The sequence below is a fragment of the Cyprinodon tularosa genome, unplaced genomic scaffold, assembly GCF_016077235.1.
Source record: "Cyprinodon tularosa strain WSP-4 unplaced genomic scaffold, ASM1607723v1 ctg239, whole genome shotgun sequence".
In the NCBI taxonomy this organism is placed as follows: domain Eukaryota; kingdom Metazoa; phylum Chordata; class Actinopteri; order Cyprinodontiformes; family Cyprinodontidae; genus Cyprinodon; species Cyprinodon tularosa.
Window position 1 is genome coordinate 1292844 of NW_024038892.1, and position 17329 is coordinate 1310172.

General features: G+C 36.8%; 1 protein-coding gene across 4 annotated transcripts in view; it reads right to left on the reverse strand.

Annotated features, from left to right (window-relative positions):
* The window catches only part of lrp1ab (low density lipoprotein receptor-related protein 1Ab), a 121313-nt gene extending 109475 nt beyond the window's left edge, over positions 1 to 11838 (reverse strand). For 2 of the 4 annotated variants that reach the window (XM_038287411.1, XM_038287408.1), the window contains exon 1: positions 11291 to 11837. In XM_038287411.1, coding sequence (XP_038143339.1) covers positions 11291 to 11363 — 73 coding nt within the window. In that variant the 5' untranslated portion in view covers positions 11364 to 11837. Of the gene's footprint in view, positions 1 to 11290 lie in introns of all 4 variants that reach the window. The other 2 variants (XM_038287409.1, XM_038287410.1) reach the window with 2 other exon arrangements.
* Positions 11839 to 17329: the final 5491 nt, after the last annotated feature.

Below are 17329 nucleotides of genomic sequence, written 5' to 3' on the forward strand. Positions count from 1 at the left end.
GCAGTTGGGGTGTTTGAGGTTGGTGGGGGGTGCAGCGCAAAAGGGCTGTGATGTGACTGAAATCACAAGAGAACGATGAAGCACAGTGTTTCAATGCCATCACATTCTTTAACCGTCAAGCTATGGTGGTTAGTCTCCGCTCCTTTCTCATGTGACAGCAAAGTGTGTGTGAGTCAAACAATAGGATTGAAGCTAAAGAGCTGAGTGGATCCAGTTCCAATGCACCCATTATTTAGACAAAATCTTTGCACTTGAGATTAAGCCCTAGTTTTTTATTTCACAACTCAGAACAGCAGCATATCTCTGATGTTTTATACATTGAATGACAAGCAAAAGGTTTACAAGATGCACTTTAAGGGATCTCTGAGATAGATTTTAAAATATTCCAGGCATCTTAGCTCAGATATATATTAGGGGTAGTTCTCAAATCATCTCGTTATTATTGATATTTAATAAAATATTACAGTAATATCAATTGAATTTGGTTAATTTTGGAAAATAAGATGTTACATTAATTTTGATGAATGGGGCTTCCAGGCAAACTGAAACAAAATTTCTTATCCATGCATGTTCGGTTATAATTGACAAAAATCATACAAGGAAATGCTGATCTAACCATTTTTGTTAGCTGTGATCAATAATCATTATAATTAGAGTTTGAAATATATGACTGTGAGGAATTAATCCATACTGTGGGTGACCCTTTTGGAACTGATTGACATAGTATTTTTTGGACTGTGAAAAGCTCTGATGTCAAATCGTTAATAAGAAATTTAGCAAATCATAAGAATAAGACAAAAACAATGTGTCCCTCAAATACAGAGAAAAGAAAAGAAAAAACAAGATATAAAATATGAAAAAAGGCTGATTAGTTTTGCTTTAGTTCAGCCCAAAAAGGCAAATATAGCTAATTCAGCTCTTCATTTTGCCAGAACAACCAAAATCCCGGCATGTTTTCCTGTTTTCCATATGTAGACGATCACATAAAGTCCCTGGTTCATTTGAGACGTAGCTGTGCTGAGAAACTTGTTAGTTATGGGCCAACATAAAACTGGAAATAAAACATTGTGGGTTCTAATTATATCTTCGTTTTACGCACCAGCATAAGATGACCGCAGAGGGGAGAACTTCTGAGCCCGACCGGGAGTGGAGGGGGGACTAACAACCTTCCCTTTCAGCAGTTTTTTTTTTTCCTTCAAAATCCCACTGGCATATTTCTAAGAGAGATGTCAGGATTTGTTTGAAGTGACTACAACTGCTGACTAATCCAAGGCAATTATAATTAATCCTGGAACGTTAACCATCGGTACATCTTACTGACAAAAGCTGATGAAAAACACTTATTTACTCAAACCCTTAGGGTTGTTGTACTACTGGAGAATGGACTTCCACCTGTCCTTTTCGGTTCTTTGGCAGGATTTATTCCTGAATGCCTTGAGTTTAGCATTTTAAGTTAACTTATCCAACACACTATATTAGCCTTTTATCCCTATATTATTTTGACAAAATACACAAAATTTCAAAGATAAAATGTTGGTCAAGATTGCTTATTAAGTTATCAAACACATGGTCATGGCATCATAGTTAAAAAACATTTTCTGCAAAGCCCAACGGTCTCATGAGCTCATTGACAGTTTTCTCACTGAGGGATTTACTGAACAAATGTCTAAATCTTGAGCCTTAATATACATAAAGCTGAAAAACCCAAAGTTACTTCCTGGAATGTGGATGAGCCGGCTTTGGTTGGTTGATAGGATTTAACTTTTGAGCCTGCTTCCAAGCCTTATATAGTGCACGCTGCATTTCCTGCTGCAGTACTGCCAAACTGCATAACATTTTGAATGGTGTACAGTGGATTCACTCCAAGAAAGCTGCCTAGCAAAAAAAGCATTACCTCAAAGCAAATGCATAAATGTACAAAAGACCAAAGCTCTTAAAGAACCGTCTTTCCCAAGAGAATGATAAAGTACTCTAAAGGCCATCTGTTCTTTCAGAGGAAGCAACTTAAGTGTCTCCTTGTTTTCGTGTAATCCAAAAAAGCAATCTCAAATGCTGAGAGGAACTCAATGTGATGGAACAGGATGCAGCAGCGGGTAAATGGCGCTATGGCATCAATTCATCAGCAGAGTGATGAAGGCCTCCAGACACCATCACCAGCTGGGATGAAACACTGAACCCCCCCCCCCCCCCCCCCCCCCACCCCTACCCCCCCACCCAGCGTCACTTGGATCCCTCTTCCTACATAAGGCCATCCTCCTCCACAGATCAACTCCAGATCCATGCAGCACATTCCAGCACTTTCTAATTGGTTTCATGTGTGGAGCTTAGCCTCAAAAAAGGAATAGCTTTTTCTTTTAATATAAGGGAAATATTTAGAAGCACCATCATTTAGAATGGTGTTCCTGGCCACATCAACTTGAGCTCGAGTCTGCCGACAAATTACAAGACTTTAATGTTCAGGCATTGTGATATATTAAATCTGTTTTTTTGCAGCACATTCAAGTATTGAGCAAACGCAATGACCTTTAAGAAATTTAAAAGGCTGATCAACACTGCATGAGTTCTATCAAATGCTGTAGTGGATAACAATAAAACGGGGGCATGGAAGGGCCTAAAGATTTATATACAGTAAATTAAAGAACTCTAAGTCTTTATGGCCTTGTCAGGGTGCAATGAGAACAATATGAGGAAGGCCTGGTTCTCATCAACCAACAGTCCTGCCCTTTATGGTCTTTATATATGAGATCATGTCTTCTAGAGAGAAAGAAAAGCAACAGGACAGCAGTTAGATCAACATAAAGCCAAATTTGAAAGTCTAAAATGCTATTGTGCTGAAAGTGGCAGAGTTTTAAAAGAACACAAGGAAAGCATTTAGTCAGGTTTTTTTTCCCCTTGAGTGAGTCAAAAAATCTCTAATAAACCTAAACCTCCCCACGTTTTAGTAGTCAACTTACATAAGGCTTCATATATTTTAGAATCAGAAAACCAACAAATGTTGAAAGTCATGACAGTCAAGACATGAATAAATAAAATAAAAATGAGAAAGATGCAGAGAAGATGATCTAGCATCTGTTAGTCTTTCGGGGTAGTCCCAGAAACATAATCTACATAATCATCTTCGAAGGAAACCTGGAAGAGCTATGTGGAAGTGAACACAGGTGGAGAAAAAACTGTCTGCATTGTAAACACACTTCAGAAAAGGAACCTCTGAGGCAAAAGCATCTGCTGAGTGTGAGCATAAAGTTTGTCAGGTAAAAACATTCTTGTTTTACCAACAATTAGATCAAGCAGTATAGCTTATTTTTATCTCTGCTTGGACCAAACGAATAAGAGAAAACATCCCTACAGATGTTATCTGAACAGTTCAGTTCCTTTTCCATCAACTAATTAAGCATTAGCTTAAAATGTACTTATGGGGGCTGAAGGATATGTGAGAAAATCTTTGAAATAGTCTGTAAGGTCTCAGAATGAAGTTAAAACAGTTGTATTGTCACGCCACTTTCCCTCTGAAAATAACTTTAACCTGGGTTTTTCGACAATGGGTCGACCCACTAACAATCGGAATTTGGCTCCCTTCCCATTGGCAAAAAAAAAAAAAAGCTGGGTCTAAACCCTCGCTGGCAAGTTGTGTGGCCTCTGTCCCCCCTCAGCTGCGTGTCTGGTGAAACCATCAAGTTGGTTTAGTGTTGATGATATCACCAGTGCGACAAAAATCACAAAAGTAAACAATGAAGTGCAACATGTAAGGTAGCCAGAGTGTAGTCGATATTCGGTATTGTTTCACTCTTTTATCTGTCTGAATCCCTCTTACTGCTCCTCGTTTATCGAATGTAAACAAGATTGTTTCGGCTTGTTAGATCAGAAGCGACTGCCGTGGTGTATCGACGTACGTACGTTGGGTTCAATGGCGTCACGTAATTTAGCGGATCAACCCGAGTCTGGTGTTTACATAGCATGTTATACAAGTTGGTGTTTTAAATATTACAACACCACTGACCAAACCTTAGCAGGCTCAGGATCAAACTACTCAGGTATTAAATTAAAGGACAGTTTAAAAAACCTGCAAAGAGATGAAAAGATCCTATTTAAATGGCAGGAAATCTTTGACATGTACAAACTGCTTCTTTTAAACCCATCCTCCTCTTTGCAGACTCACACAGCTATGTGCGACCACAGAGGAACAGCCAATCCAGATTTAACCATCATGAAAACAGAATATGAGAGCCAAAAAATGTAAGCTGGACCACATAAATTTAGGCTTTCACTGCAACTTAAATACCTACATATTCTGGCTTGAATCAGTCTTGTGAAGCCATCAGGAAAAGGTAGGGAGGAGAACCTACACCAGTATGTTCCTAAGTAGGATGATTTATTTTGCAGGAAGGGTGATTCCAACTGTGATTTAATGTAAGTGCCTCCCCAAATAAGGATTGCAATCAATAAGTTAGGAAGGAGGAAAGTTACTGGCTCTCCAGCTAATGTCTTGAGATGTTGATTCTATGTTTTTATTGATTTTTATTCAATGGGATGCCAAACAATACATAAATAAGCCAACATGCACTTTATATCCCTTAGAAAAACATCTTAAGTTAAGATTATAAGAACTTAAGATTAAACAGAAAACCAAAAATAGTATTTAGAGCATTTTTAAACGCCTTTACAGTACATTTTAAACTGTTTTGCAAAAAAGAATAAATGAGAAACATTAAAGATAATAATCACAAAAGCATATTCCTGTTATAGATACAGTAAATTACCCCAATAAGAAACAGAGCACTGATTCAATTCGAGCACAATAACTTCCATATCATAAAGACTTTGCATGTTCTTACATAAAAGGTCAAAATGGATATTTAAATTCACCAAACAATATAAACCATGATGAAATAATCAAATAATGCATCCATTTTTGAGTAAATTATACCCAATCAGAGCATGTGATGGAATAGGAAGAGTAGAAATGTGTGAAATGCAACAGTTTGGAAAATTAAATTTTTTTTTTTTTTTTTTTTTTAAAGGATTTCAAGTTAAGGATGTAAGCTTTGAAAAAAACATTTTCTTTAGCATAAATACGACAGAGTTTAGAGGCACAAACCAAGGAGAGCAGGCTGTGACTTTGATTAAAGTAAACAGCTCTGACACTTTGCAGCAGCCCATGAAATTGAACCCTATCTTCATGTATCAGCCCCTCTGCATCCCCAGTACATGTAAGCAGCCAACTATCCTGAGATCAATCGATTCCACAGTCAGGCCCAAAGCCAACAACCCCCGTCGACATGTCAGTGTGCACGTGCATGAGCTGGAAGAGCTCAATTCCAGGGAACAAAAAGGACAGTGGGTTGTCTCCCAAAAATAGGGGCGATTTAGTTGGTTGAACTAAAGCACTATGTGATGGGTTCATCCTTAAACAACACAAAAAAACTGGACTTTATTTTCACAGCTGCTAACAAAATACAAACTTTCAAAACCAAGTGAGTCTTATAACAGGACACAGGATAAGAAATCAGCAGGAAAGCAGATTTGCTATAAACCCAGGGAAAAAAAGATGAATCTGAGAGACAAAAACTACACTCGCTTTATCTATTAAAAAAGGCCAGCCCTTTTCGTTTTAGGATAATTGCCTCCAAATGGGGCAAACAGTGATGCAGTGAGTGGAAAACAGCAATTACAGTAAACCCCTGCAATTCCTCAAACAAGAACTGCCATCTGACGCCAACATGTGGGCAACCGCACACAAACATTCAACTTTACCTGGTTTTACCTTCTTGTCGAGTTTAATGAAGAGCAGGAAATAAGAGGGTAAAACCAGGATCTATTTACAGACTAAAAGTTCTGAATTCCCGGCTGCCATTATCACTTCATTATTTTTTTCACTCTGAGGAGAGGATCAAGATGGAAAACACCTGCACAGAACTCATCAGAAATATGCTCCAAATCCTAAAGGAAGGTAACCTCAACAGGATTTTACTTCATACGCGTTTGTTTAGCCCATTTTGGAGGATTATATGAATAATCTGCAATGTTTTGCAGTCAACTAACAGCACAGGGTGAGCAGCATTACAAAAACAACTCCCAGTGACCTCCACTTTGAAAGGTTCAACAGAGTAATCCAAATGCTATTATCTGTTGAATTTGGATGAAGGCTGTTAAATTTCTGAGGCAGATGTTTTCAGTGAAGGTTCTAGGGTCTCGGTGAAAGGGTCAGGCAAACACGCAGGCAACCCAGGAATTTGATCTCTGCACCCTATGAGAGCATTTCGACATTTCACTTGCAGGATTCAGCGTGTTATGGTTGTTTTAACCTGATGAGAAAATTTTAACTCATTACCACATTTTGCAAAGGTTAGATTAAAGAAGCCAAAGAAACTGTTTTGTCAACTGCTGACCAATAAAGAGAGGGCTCAGTGATCACATTGAGAAATTCTTTTTACTCATAGTGTGTTTTAGAGAGACCTCAGCGTTTTACATTATAATATTTAATATTGAAACTCCCACACAGTCAAACTGACTATGACATTTTTGATGAAAAACCATCAAATTTGGCCATTTAAGTTGGAGTTTTGTGGTTTTGCAGATGTTTTCTTGTGCAAATGAGTTTTTTTTTTTATCAATACTTCCAAAAAGTTAAATTTTTAAGGCACTACTCAACAAACAACCAGTGGATGATTAAAGTGGCAACTCATAAACACAAAGATATAAGCATCCTAAGCCTGCAATGTCTTTAGGTAGTGTGCTATGTGACCTTTTGGAGCTTGGTCTTTAAGATCAATACAAACTTTGGGCATAAAACTATAAACTATAAAACAGGCAAAAAAAAAAAAGGAATGGAATACGCCTGAACAAACAATGGCTTTTTAAAGAGACATTTTGTAAAATTTTACTCAAAAATACCTTTAAAATAGAACTTTTTGTTTCTGTGAAAACATTGTTTGATAAGCAGACTGAGACCTCAGTAGTTCAGCATCGGTGCATGTATAAGCTTGTGGCCTGTTTCCCCGAATTTACTTCAGGTTGGACGTTCTCACGCTGTTTCTGCTCGTCCATTTTAAAGTTTCAGTCCTAGCAAACAATCGCGTTTCATTCAAGATGGATTTTATGGATACGCAGAAGCGACCAACATCCAGCTCGACTCAGACACCAATGGCAACTCAACGTAATGTAAAAAAGGAAAAAGGAAACCTTGTCAAGACTGAGCGAGGGCTACAAGAACGAGCAGAAGAGCGTTGCAGTTCTGTGTTTTGGCCAAAGGGGGCAGCATCATTAGAAAACTGTAATGCCCCTTTAACATTCTTTTTTTCAAAAAAAAAAAATATCTTAATATACCTGCACATGTACAAATATAAATTGATTCTCTGCGTGTCTGAAACTGAATCTCGTAAACACAGATACATAAAAGGTTTGTTGCCCAATTTGTTTAAAAAACAAAAAAGCCACCAATCTTTTCTTCTTCAAATAATGAACGGCTGGATTTAGACATATATGATAAAAATCTTTCTCCTCTGGTACAAACAACTCATGAAAGAGGTACAGCTGTTGAGATGTTTCAGTTGCTCTTGGTTTTGTGGTTCCTGAACAGTAAAAAGATAACCGAAGCCATTTTTCTACTACGGTGAATGACACCCAATGAACTCTACTAAATCTCTTGATAGTATAGAAATGTTACATGTGAAAATCTTCATAGTGTTTCTGATTAAATATTGGACAGACAATAAGTACAAAACATTAGTTTTCTCAATCAGCAGATGGGTCATTTCACTGTTTTTTGCATACTTGCAAACGTTTAGATCAAATATATGCTATTTAAATAAGAACTAGATGATCCTGGATTAAATACAGATAATTTAAATCACAAATTTTAATGAGTAATATTTAAAATCCTCCAAAGAGTAATTCCAGATCATTGTTTATTATCTAAACTGGATCTTTGGTTCACTTTACAAACTCAGAAGGGATAAAAACGCAAAAAAAGGTGTGAAGTTAGCATCTATGTGCTTTTAAAATAAGTGGGAGAACGTATCCATTCTAAAATTGAAGATATATATAATATGGCACTGAAGTAAGACAGAAATTGAACTTGTGATGTGGGGAAAAAAAATTATTTGGTGATCTTAACAGAAAATAAATTTAAAAAGTTTTATTTTTTGTGATTAAGATAAAACTTTGAAACTTGAACTATTTACCAAAGTCAATGGACATTTTTCTATTAGCATCAAGATTTGGCAAGTGACGAAAATCTAATTCTATACTCAGTGTTTTGACAACCTCAGGAAGGAAAACAATATCACAATTTTAAATAAAGTTATAAAACAAAAATTTAAAAAATTATCCAATAGGTTTAAAGTAAAATAGCTTATGAACTAAAAAACTAAAAATACACAAGTAAGGGTCACTGTAGAGCTCAGTTAGAATCCAGGCCTTCACTGTCTGGGTTTTATACAAATTTTTTTTTCCAGCTAGCTTAGGGGGAAGTGTACAGTAATATGTGGGGGAGGGGCTGCACAGAGCTACTCTTTGAAGCCTCTCTTTGCATACAGTTGTGAAAAACTCATATTTCCTCTCTCAACTGTAGGGAGAGTGTGATGTAAACTTTAATGTTTTTGAAAGTACAACTTTTTAGAACCCCCGCCAAAATTATTACTCCTAAGAATGTATGAAATCTGTATACAACACAAAACATTATTTCTTTTTAGGTCATTGGAGATTTAAATGCAAAATAGGAAAACATTTTTTAAGTAGTTAGGCACGTTCTCAATGTCAAGACCGAACAGGTTTCATTATGTATATGGGACACACCAACATCAAGGCTGTCAGGATGTGCTCTATACATCGGGAGGCCTCATTATTAGTTCTGCTTAATTTTCTTTTTTGTGTGTAAACTTTTAGAATCAATCCAATCAGTTTGGCAAGAATAGATATACGAGACTAAAATAAAAATGTTGAAAACAAATGGAAATGTCCTAAGAAAATACTTAGCAAAGTCTTCAGAGACTGGAAAACTACTGGTAAGGACCACTTTTCGGGTTACATCAGAATCGGTCTGCTTAGAGGCACAACTAAAAGAAAAAGGGATTGGTCAAAAGTCGTGCACAGTACAGTTACTATGCATCAGCTTCACTGGACTGATTCTTCTGCTTGCCTCCCCCCTTCCTCCCTCTCAGCCATCCCTTTTCAATCACATATAAGTTGGATTAATGGTCTCCCTGTGTCCAGATGTTGCATAGTAATGGAGGCAGAGGGTGGAGCCTGCATACTTTTGCAACCTTAGCTACAGCTCACATTCTGAGCGGGCCTAATTTATGGAAGATCTGCTAAAACAGCAGGCTCACAAGCTCGTTTGGCAGACATGAGACTGAAGTGACAGAAATCAACATGTTATGCGTTTAAAACAATATGCGAGGGAGCTTTATCCTTCGTGAGTCAGGGCCTGATCTAACACAGGGCATGTTTGCTACAGGCTTGTGGCTTTTCATGCACTGAAATGGTGTTGAAAATAGCCAAACAATTAGAATGTGCCCTGTATTTCAGGGCCGGCCCAAGGAATAAGCGTACTATATTTGGGCCACAGGGCAACGAAGGAGCTCTCAAAGATCCAATTTATTTAGCAGGTTTACTGATTTCTGTGTATATATTAATAAAAACCAAGCATTTTATGATCAAATCAGTATATATTAAATCATGTAGAAAAAAAATGCTTATACATGAAAATAAAATGTATTGGTCTTGAGACCAGATTGGTACACAGACATGGAAGGACCAGTGAAAACATCTCCATGACAAGCTTATCCCAAGATAAGCTTGTCATGGAGATGATGATGAGTGTCTTATCTTGATGAATAAGCACTGGCTTCAGAGATGGAAAACCTTACAGACACCCTAGAGCACAGATGACCTTATTTACTAGCTCACCTCGCTCAAAATGGGATCAGAGTTCTACCCAAATATTTCTGTTTGATTTTCTTTTTTTCCTAACTTAAGTTAAGATGAGATTTTCCATGGTACAAGAACGATCAAGTGGGCTGGAAGAGATTAGTATTAACATCCAAGTCTGTTTTCAGATCTTTACTATGATGTCATCAGTGACTTTGTAAACAGAAAACAAAATAATATGTGTGGCTAAATGTAACTGACGTTTTCATTCTGTGATTTTGCATATACTTACATACATTTCCATTGTTATAAAAGCTAAATAATTTGCCAAGTAGTGTCTATTTTAAAAGCATTAGTTATTTGATGTAATCATGTCTGTTTCTTACTGTTTTCTTCTTGTTGTCGGAAGCAAAAAAAGTATGAACCACATGACCCTTTATTGGAATATAAACTGCGTAATCGTTTATTTTACTTTCAGGAACACAAACTGAGTCACACTAATAGAAAACTGTAAACACACTTGTAGGTGTGGGAGTGGTCTTATCAAGTATTTCATCAAGTGTTGATTGTTGCAGTTGGCAGCACTGGCAGAAATAAAATAAATAAATAAAAAATAAAATGCTGCTCATGGCCCAATGGAGGCTTGGGTCGCCCCTGGTGCATTTGATACCTCATAATTACCAAGAGGGATCCCAGGACACAAGGGGGATAAATACACGACTTTTCATTTCAGGCTTCAGCCAGAATACCTGGCATCAACTGTAATTCCCAGACAGCCCATGGACGGCATGAACACGTCAGGACAAGCTGCGCCATTAAGAGGCAAGCAGATAAACATTGTTTTCCTTTGCGCAAAGTAGGTGAAAACAAACACGAAAGCTGATCTGGGCATCCGCTTCTTGGATAAGGATGCCAGGCGTGTTTTTTTATGTTTTTTTTTTTTTTTTTTTTTTGTGTATTATTATTGTCATGGGAGAAGCAGCAGGTTGGTTTGAATGGCTGCACCCAACTGTAGCTGTAAAGGATATTTTTGATGTAGTTACCTTTTGATGGAAGGGAAATAAACAAAAATAAATATGTCGCCAAGGCCTGAGCTGTGATGGTACCTGCTGAATATTTATTGAATAACCTCACTGTCTGCTGTCCTCACAGGGAGGCCCTTTCTCTGTCTGCACAGACAGCAGCAGCTACAAACGCAGGCAGATTTTCAGGCCAGAATAAACCTAAATGTACCAAACATGTTCTGGTGAAAACACAGAACCACTTCAGAGATTTTTTTTTTTCTCGCTTTCCTACAGCTTTGATCACCATTTAGGTCTAAGCATGGGTGTTTTGTTTGTATTTTTCCCCTTAACAGACAGAAGTGCTCATGCTTTCTAAAATAAATAAATAAATAAATAAATAAATAAATAAGGCTTCTTACCTATGGTAACACCATTAGAAGACATGACCTCCAAGCAGAGAAGAAATCCTAAGAAGAACAACCTCATCGCCATCTCCTGAGCAATGCCCAATGGCACTGCTGTTGGAAGCAAAAAGATGAAAAGTTGGCTGGGTTTCTAAAACCGAACCACCTCATCCGAACCCTCCCTAAATGGTCCGGGGCGCGATTGTTCCTCCAGTTGAACCCAAAGGGTTGCCTCTCCTAAACGGGGTTCCTGCAATAATAATAAAAAAAAAAGAAAAAAAATGAGAGCAACTACAGCCCTGTAAGGCTAAGGGCGATGCAGCAGTCCAGTCATGTATATTTAAAACAGATTATCGGCGTTCAAACATGATGCGTAACGGAATCACTGTGCTTGACAATCAAATCATCCAGTCCTACAAAAAGGAGCGCTGCAGCTTCCCAGTCCGCTTTGGATCCTTTAGTGATAAACTAAAAGCTGAGATGAAAATGGAAAAAAAAAAAACCCAAACGCGTTTCTTCCCAAGGAGCGCGAACGTCTCCCTGCGCCTGTGAGTGCATGAGTGGATGGTCAGCCTATCTGAGCCCCAGCACTGTGGACGAGCCAGTGACGCAACGCGCAACTCCTCAAAATGGGATTACTGAGGGACAAAAGTGCGCATGTTCCCAAACCATTCAATTTTCGATGGTATGGAAACCCCAGTGGTCATATAACAGTCAGGCAGCAACTTGAAAACACATGCTAAGCTCTGCATTATTAAGTAAATATAATCAATCAGATAGTAGGATGGATATTCTATTAGAAATATTTCATGCATTATTCAAAATAAAAAATGTGGGTTTGATAGTTGTATTTGTGGGGGTTCCAGCACATATTGGAGTAGAAGGAAACTAGAGGGCAGATAAATGGCAAAGAGGACAATTAAAAACGCTATTAGTTTTACGGTTAAAACAAGTTAATCGTAGGGAAAGAGTATTATTAAAGAAGAATTGATGGAAAAATTGCAAAAAATGTGAGATGAAGAAAAAACAGGAAGATGGTTTTATAAAATTCAGAAGGTAGTAGGAAAAAGAAGAAATGGAAGACGACATAGAAAGGAGGAGAGAGTGATAACAAGGTTAAGATTTGGGCATACAGGACTTAATTAAACACTTTTTAAAATTCTAAAGCATACTACTGGCAAATGTGATTACTGTGGAAAATATGAAACAATAGAACATGTTATACTGGAATGTCATAAATATGAAAGGGAGTGAAGATATATGAGGAGAGAGTTTGAATGTATTAAGGAAAAGATTAATTTATTAGATATTTTGAGGAAGAATTTGGGGAGTAAATATATACAAATAATGTTTTGATTTTGAAAGAAAACTAAAATATTTCATAGAATTTGATTATAGAGAGGGTGAATGTGTGTATGATATAGACGGGTAGAATAGAAAGTTATATGTAAGTATGTCGTTTTTTTGTTTTCTTTTTTTTCCCCCTTAATTATATATATATGTTTATTAAGTAGATAGTCCATCACGAACCACACTTCATACTAGTAAGTGGCAATGCTACTAAATCTTTGTTGCCAACTGGAAATAAATCCAAGAAGGAGAAGAAGAGGAAAACACATGCTTTAGATTTGTACAGACACTACAGTTTGTTTTGGGGATGGTTTTTTTTTTTTTTTTTTTTTTAGAGATTCTGTTCTTTAGTTAAACCCTCTTACACTTTTTCTGGTAGACTTCTTATTTTATTCAAATGTATTAATCATGCATGTTTTGGTCTAATTCGTTTTTCTTTTTTTGAAGTACCATCCTCAAATTTGATCCGATGCTCGATGGTGGCATCTTGAGAGTTGGTGGTAGGATAAACAAAAGCGCAATGCCAATCCACCAGAAAAACCCGATCATTCTACCTAAAGGTTCACATTTATCTAACCTCATCCTACAGCAAATTCATCACCTAGTTGGACATTCAGGAAGGAGCCACATGCTCTCCAAGCTAAGGCAGAAATTCTGGCTCCCTCATGCAAACTCCTTAGCCAGAAAAATCATCAAGAGCTGTGTATTCTGTAGACACATGCAGGCAAAACCTGGTGAACAGAAGATGTCAGACCTTCCTGAGGACCGTTTATTTCCAGACCTACCTCCTTTCAGTCATGTTGGCATTGACTACTTTGGTCCTATTGAAGTAAAAAGGGGACGAGCTCAGGTGAAACGATGGGGCGTCATATTCACCTGTCTGGTGAGTCGGGCTGTCCACCTAGAGATGGCAAACTTCTTAACAACAGATTCATGCATAAATGCTATACGCAGATTCATCTGCAGAAGAGGATCAGTGATGAGCATCAGAGCAGACTGTGGGACAAACTTTGTGGGAGCACAAAAGGAATTACAAGAAGCATTAAAAGAGCTAAATCATCAGAAAATCCAAAAGACCCTTTTAGTAGAGGGAATAAAATGGATTTTTAACCCACCTTTTGGGGCTCACCATGGTGGAGTCTGGGAAAGACTAATACGTCTAATCAAAAAGACCCTCACATCTGTCCTTAAGGAACAAACACTGGATGATGAAACCCTGTCAACAGCACTATGTGAAGTGGAAGCCATCCTAAATGACAGGCCAATAACTTCAGTATCGAATGACCCTACTGATTTAGAACCACTAACACCAAACCATTTACTCCAGCTGAAAGGAAAAGCAACCATACCACCAGGAGTCTTTGAGAAAACAGATCAATATTCAAGAAGAAGATGGAGACAATCACAGTATCTTGCAGATCTTTTCTGGAGACGTTGGACAAGGGAGTATCTTCCACTCATGCAAGAACGAAGCAAGTGGAACAGCAAAAGGAGGAACTTCAGCCCTGGAGATCTGGTTGTTATTGTGGATAACTCGGCACCAAGGAGCGCATGGACAATGGGTCGTGTGATAAAGATTTTTCCGAATGCCAAAGGTTTTGTTAGAAGCGTTTTGGTTAAAACCAAAACCAATGTCATCCAGCGACCAATAGATAAGCTCTGTCTTTTAATGGAGGCAGCTGGATGAAATAAGACTTTCTATGGACTGCTTTAAGCATTAAAAATGTTGAGAAGCTCTAGGTAACATTTATGGACAAAAGAATTAAGTTTATGTAATGTTTTTGCTAGATGTTAGGCTCCTGTGAAAATAATTTATGTAATTGTTATTTTAATAAGGCTAACAATTAGGGGCCGGGATGTTGGAGCCTATTAAGAATTAGGTTCATTTATCTTTTGCAAAATATTAATGTTAAAGAGCTAAGGTTATGTGAATGGTAGAGTTATTGTTTATTTGTTTATGTATTGGTTTTGCTTTGACCCTCCTCCTTGTCAGTCCGCCTCCTGCTGAGATTAACAAGTAGAAGCAGCTGATGAGGTGGATCTGATTGTTTGTTTGAAGGAGTGAGGAGTGCAACAGTTTTTTCACACACATCACTTAGCTTTATATTTGAATTTTTGTAAGTCAACTCTGAGAATATTTCTGTTGTTTTTTATTAGTAAAGAAAATACCCTTATTTTGAAACAAGAAAATTCTCCACGAGTGCTTTTTTTTTTGTGAGTCGAAAAACCTCCTCCTAAGACTACTCTGGCAATTTTTGATTTTTTTTGGAAACTTTTTTGATGCAAGAGTAGCCGCAACATATGTTTTATTCTTCAATAGTAATGCTGCTATAGGCATAGACTGCTGGAGGACATAGGGACTCCTCTTCATCTTTCTCCTTCCTTCTATGTCTATTTTCCCTTTCTGCAGTATTTGTTAGTTCAACCACTAACTTTATGCACTCTGCTTTTTCTCATCTTGGTTAGCTGGATCTGGTCTGTTCTTGTTTGACTGTGACACCATCCTGGAAAAAAAAAGACCTATAAACATCTTTGTTTATAGATGTAGGAGCTTAAACTGTTTTTCAGTTTAGTCCTGTTTCTCTTACTGTGTGTTTCCAGGATGGTGTCGTCTGTGGAGCTGGTCAAAAGTTACCTTTTGTATCTCTGCTTCTTTTTGTATATCTACTTCTGTCTCCTTGAACCCTTGTCGACCTGTTAAAAGGTAGTTTTCCTCTCCACTTTCGCTACAAACATGCTTGATATGAGGGATTGTTGAGTCAATTAGTTAATGCAATTAGCTGGCTTTCCTTAGATAGAAAATTTGGAACCAATCTGACAGTATGATTTGTTTGAAAAGTCTCTGTAAAGTGCCTTGAGATGACATGTGTTATGAATTGGCACTATATAAATAAACTGAATTAAATTAAGAAGAAGATGTGATAATATTCTTTTTAATTGCTGCATGCATGCTTTTAAATAGCTGTTTATATTGAACCTTATGTGGTATTACATTCTAACTTATGTTGTGTTGTTGGGAGTATAACTCCAAAGAAATATTAGAAATTATAACCCTAGATCAAGCCAAAAAATAACTCTAAGTGACCTTCAGCTCATAAATATTTATTTTTGGAATCATATAATCACAATCCTAACTAGGGATGTCTCGATCCGACTTTCATATTGGATATTGGTCTGATATTATTTAAAATCTCATATAACGTAATGCTGATATAAACACTTTGCTTCTGTTAAAAGTTTCTATCACTTGTTGGTTAATTTTACATGGGTCAGTTGTTTTGCTGTTGACTTTTGTTCCCTGTTTTAGTATTTTTACTTGATCAAGCCTTTTTTTTAACATCCTACAATATGAAATAAGTAATAAAAGCTTATATAATTCATGCTATCATATCGGGTCAATATCGGTATTGGCCCATTCTCAAATCTGCAATATATCTTGGGGGAGCAGTGGGCTCGTATATCGTATCGGAAATGAAGAAAATGTATTGAGGCACTGTAAATCCTAACCCTAGTTACAAGTAAATTGAAAGTAGAACCCATTAAATTCTCTTTTTTTGGTATAAATGTCTTCCTGATACTTAACAGTTGATTTATAGAAGGTTAGAAACGCCCCCTGAAGGATACCATTTCATTCCAATGCTTTGACTGTGAGGTGAACAAAAATAAAAAAAACAACAACATTATTTTGGGTACTGGAGGACATTAAGCATTTAAAATGTTATGAGCACCAATTTAAAAATATGTTTCACTCGCAATGATATACCCAGTCTAGGAATGATCTGTTATTTACATCCAAAGTAAATGAGCGTTCACGTTTGCTTTGATTATATGGGAAACGGCCTGCCATAATTTTTCCTCACCCCTGGAGGTGAGAGAGAGAAAACGGAGCTGCAACTGATTTACCTACAGCGGGCATTATGGCTCAAAATTTCTACAAAAATCCAGACTTGGTTTTCACGCGACAAAATAAGTTTCCATAGATGACAGGTTCTTTAAGCATTGTTGTATACATGACGTCTGCTTTCGTCCACCTTTAATGCAGCTGATTGCCTTTAACCTTACATGTTGTGCAGATATAAAACATATTTTTGAAATACTTTACTTGATCTAAACCAGATTAAAGGATATGTGCAAGTATTTGCATCGCGATGGATTTTTTTCTTTTTAATATCAGGTCGAGGTAAATGGCTCCTGAGCTACGTGGTACTTTATCATTAAAATGTTGTAACAAAGACTGCCACCTAATGGCGTAGTACACACATAACTGTATTTGCATATTATGGACAGGTCTTCCTCTAGGCTCAGTTGACCTAAGATGCATATTTTGGGACTTAAGGAGGAAACTAGAATACACAAAGAGAATTCACACATGCATGGAAAGAAAATAATAAAACTTAATGTAGGAAGGCTTTAAGTTAACATATGGAAATTCTATCTCTATAAAACCTCCCTTATATTATTTTGTTAGTAGTTATTACCTTTATTTGAGATCATATATATATATATATATATATATATATATATATATATATATATATATATATATATATATATATATATATATATATATATATATATATATATATATATATATATATATATATATACAGGTGCTGGTCATAAAATTAGAATATCATGAAAAAGTAGATTGATTTCAGTAATTCCATTTAAAAAGTGAAACTTGTATATTATATTCATACATTA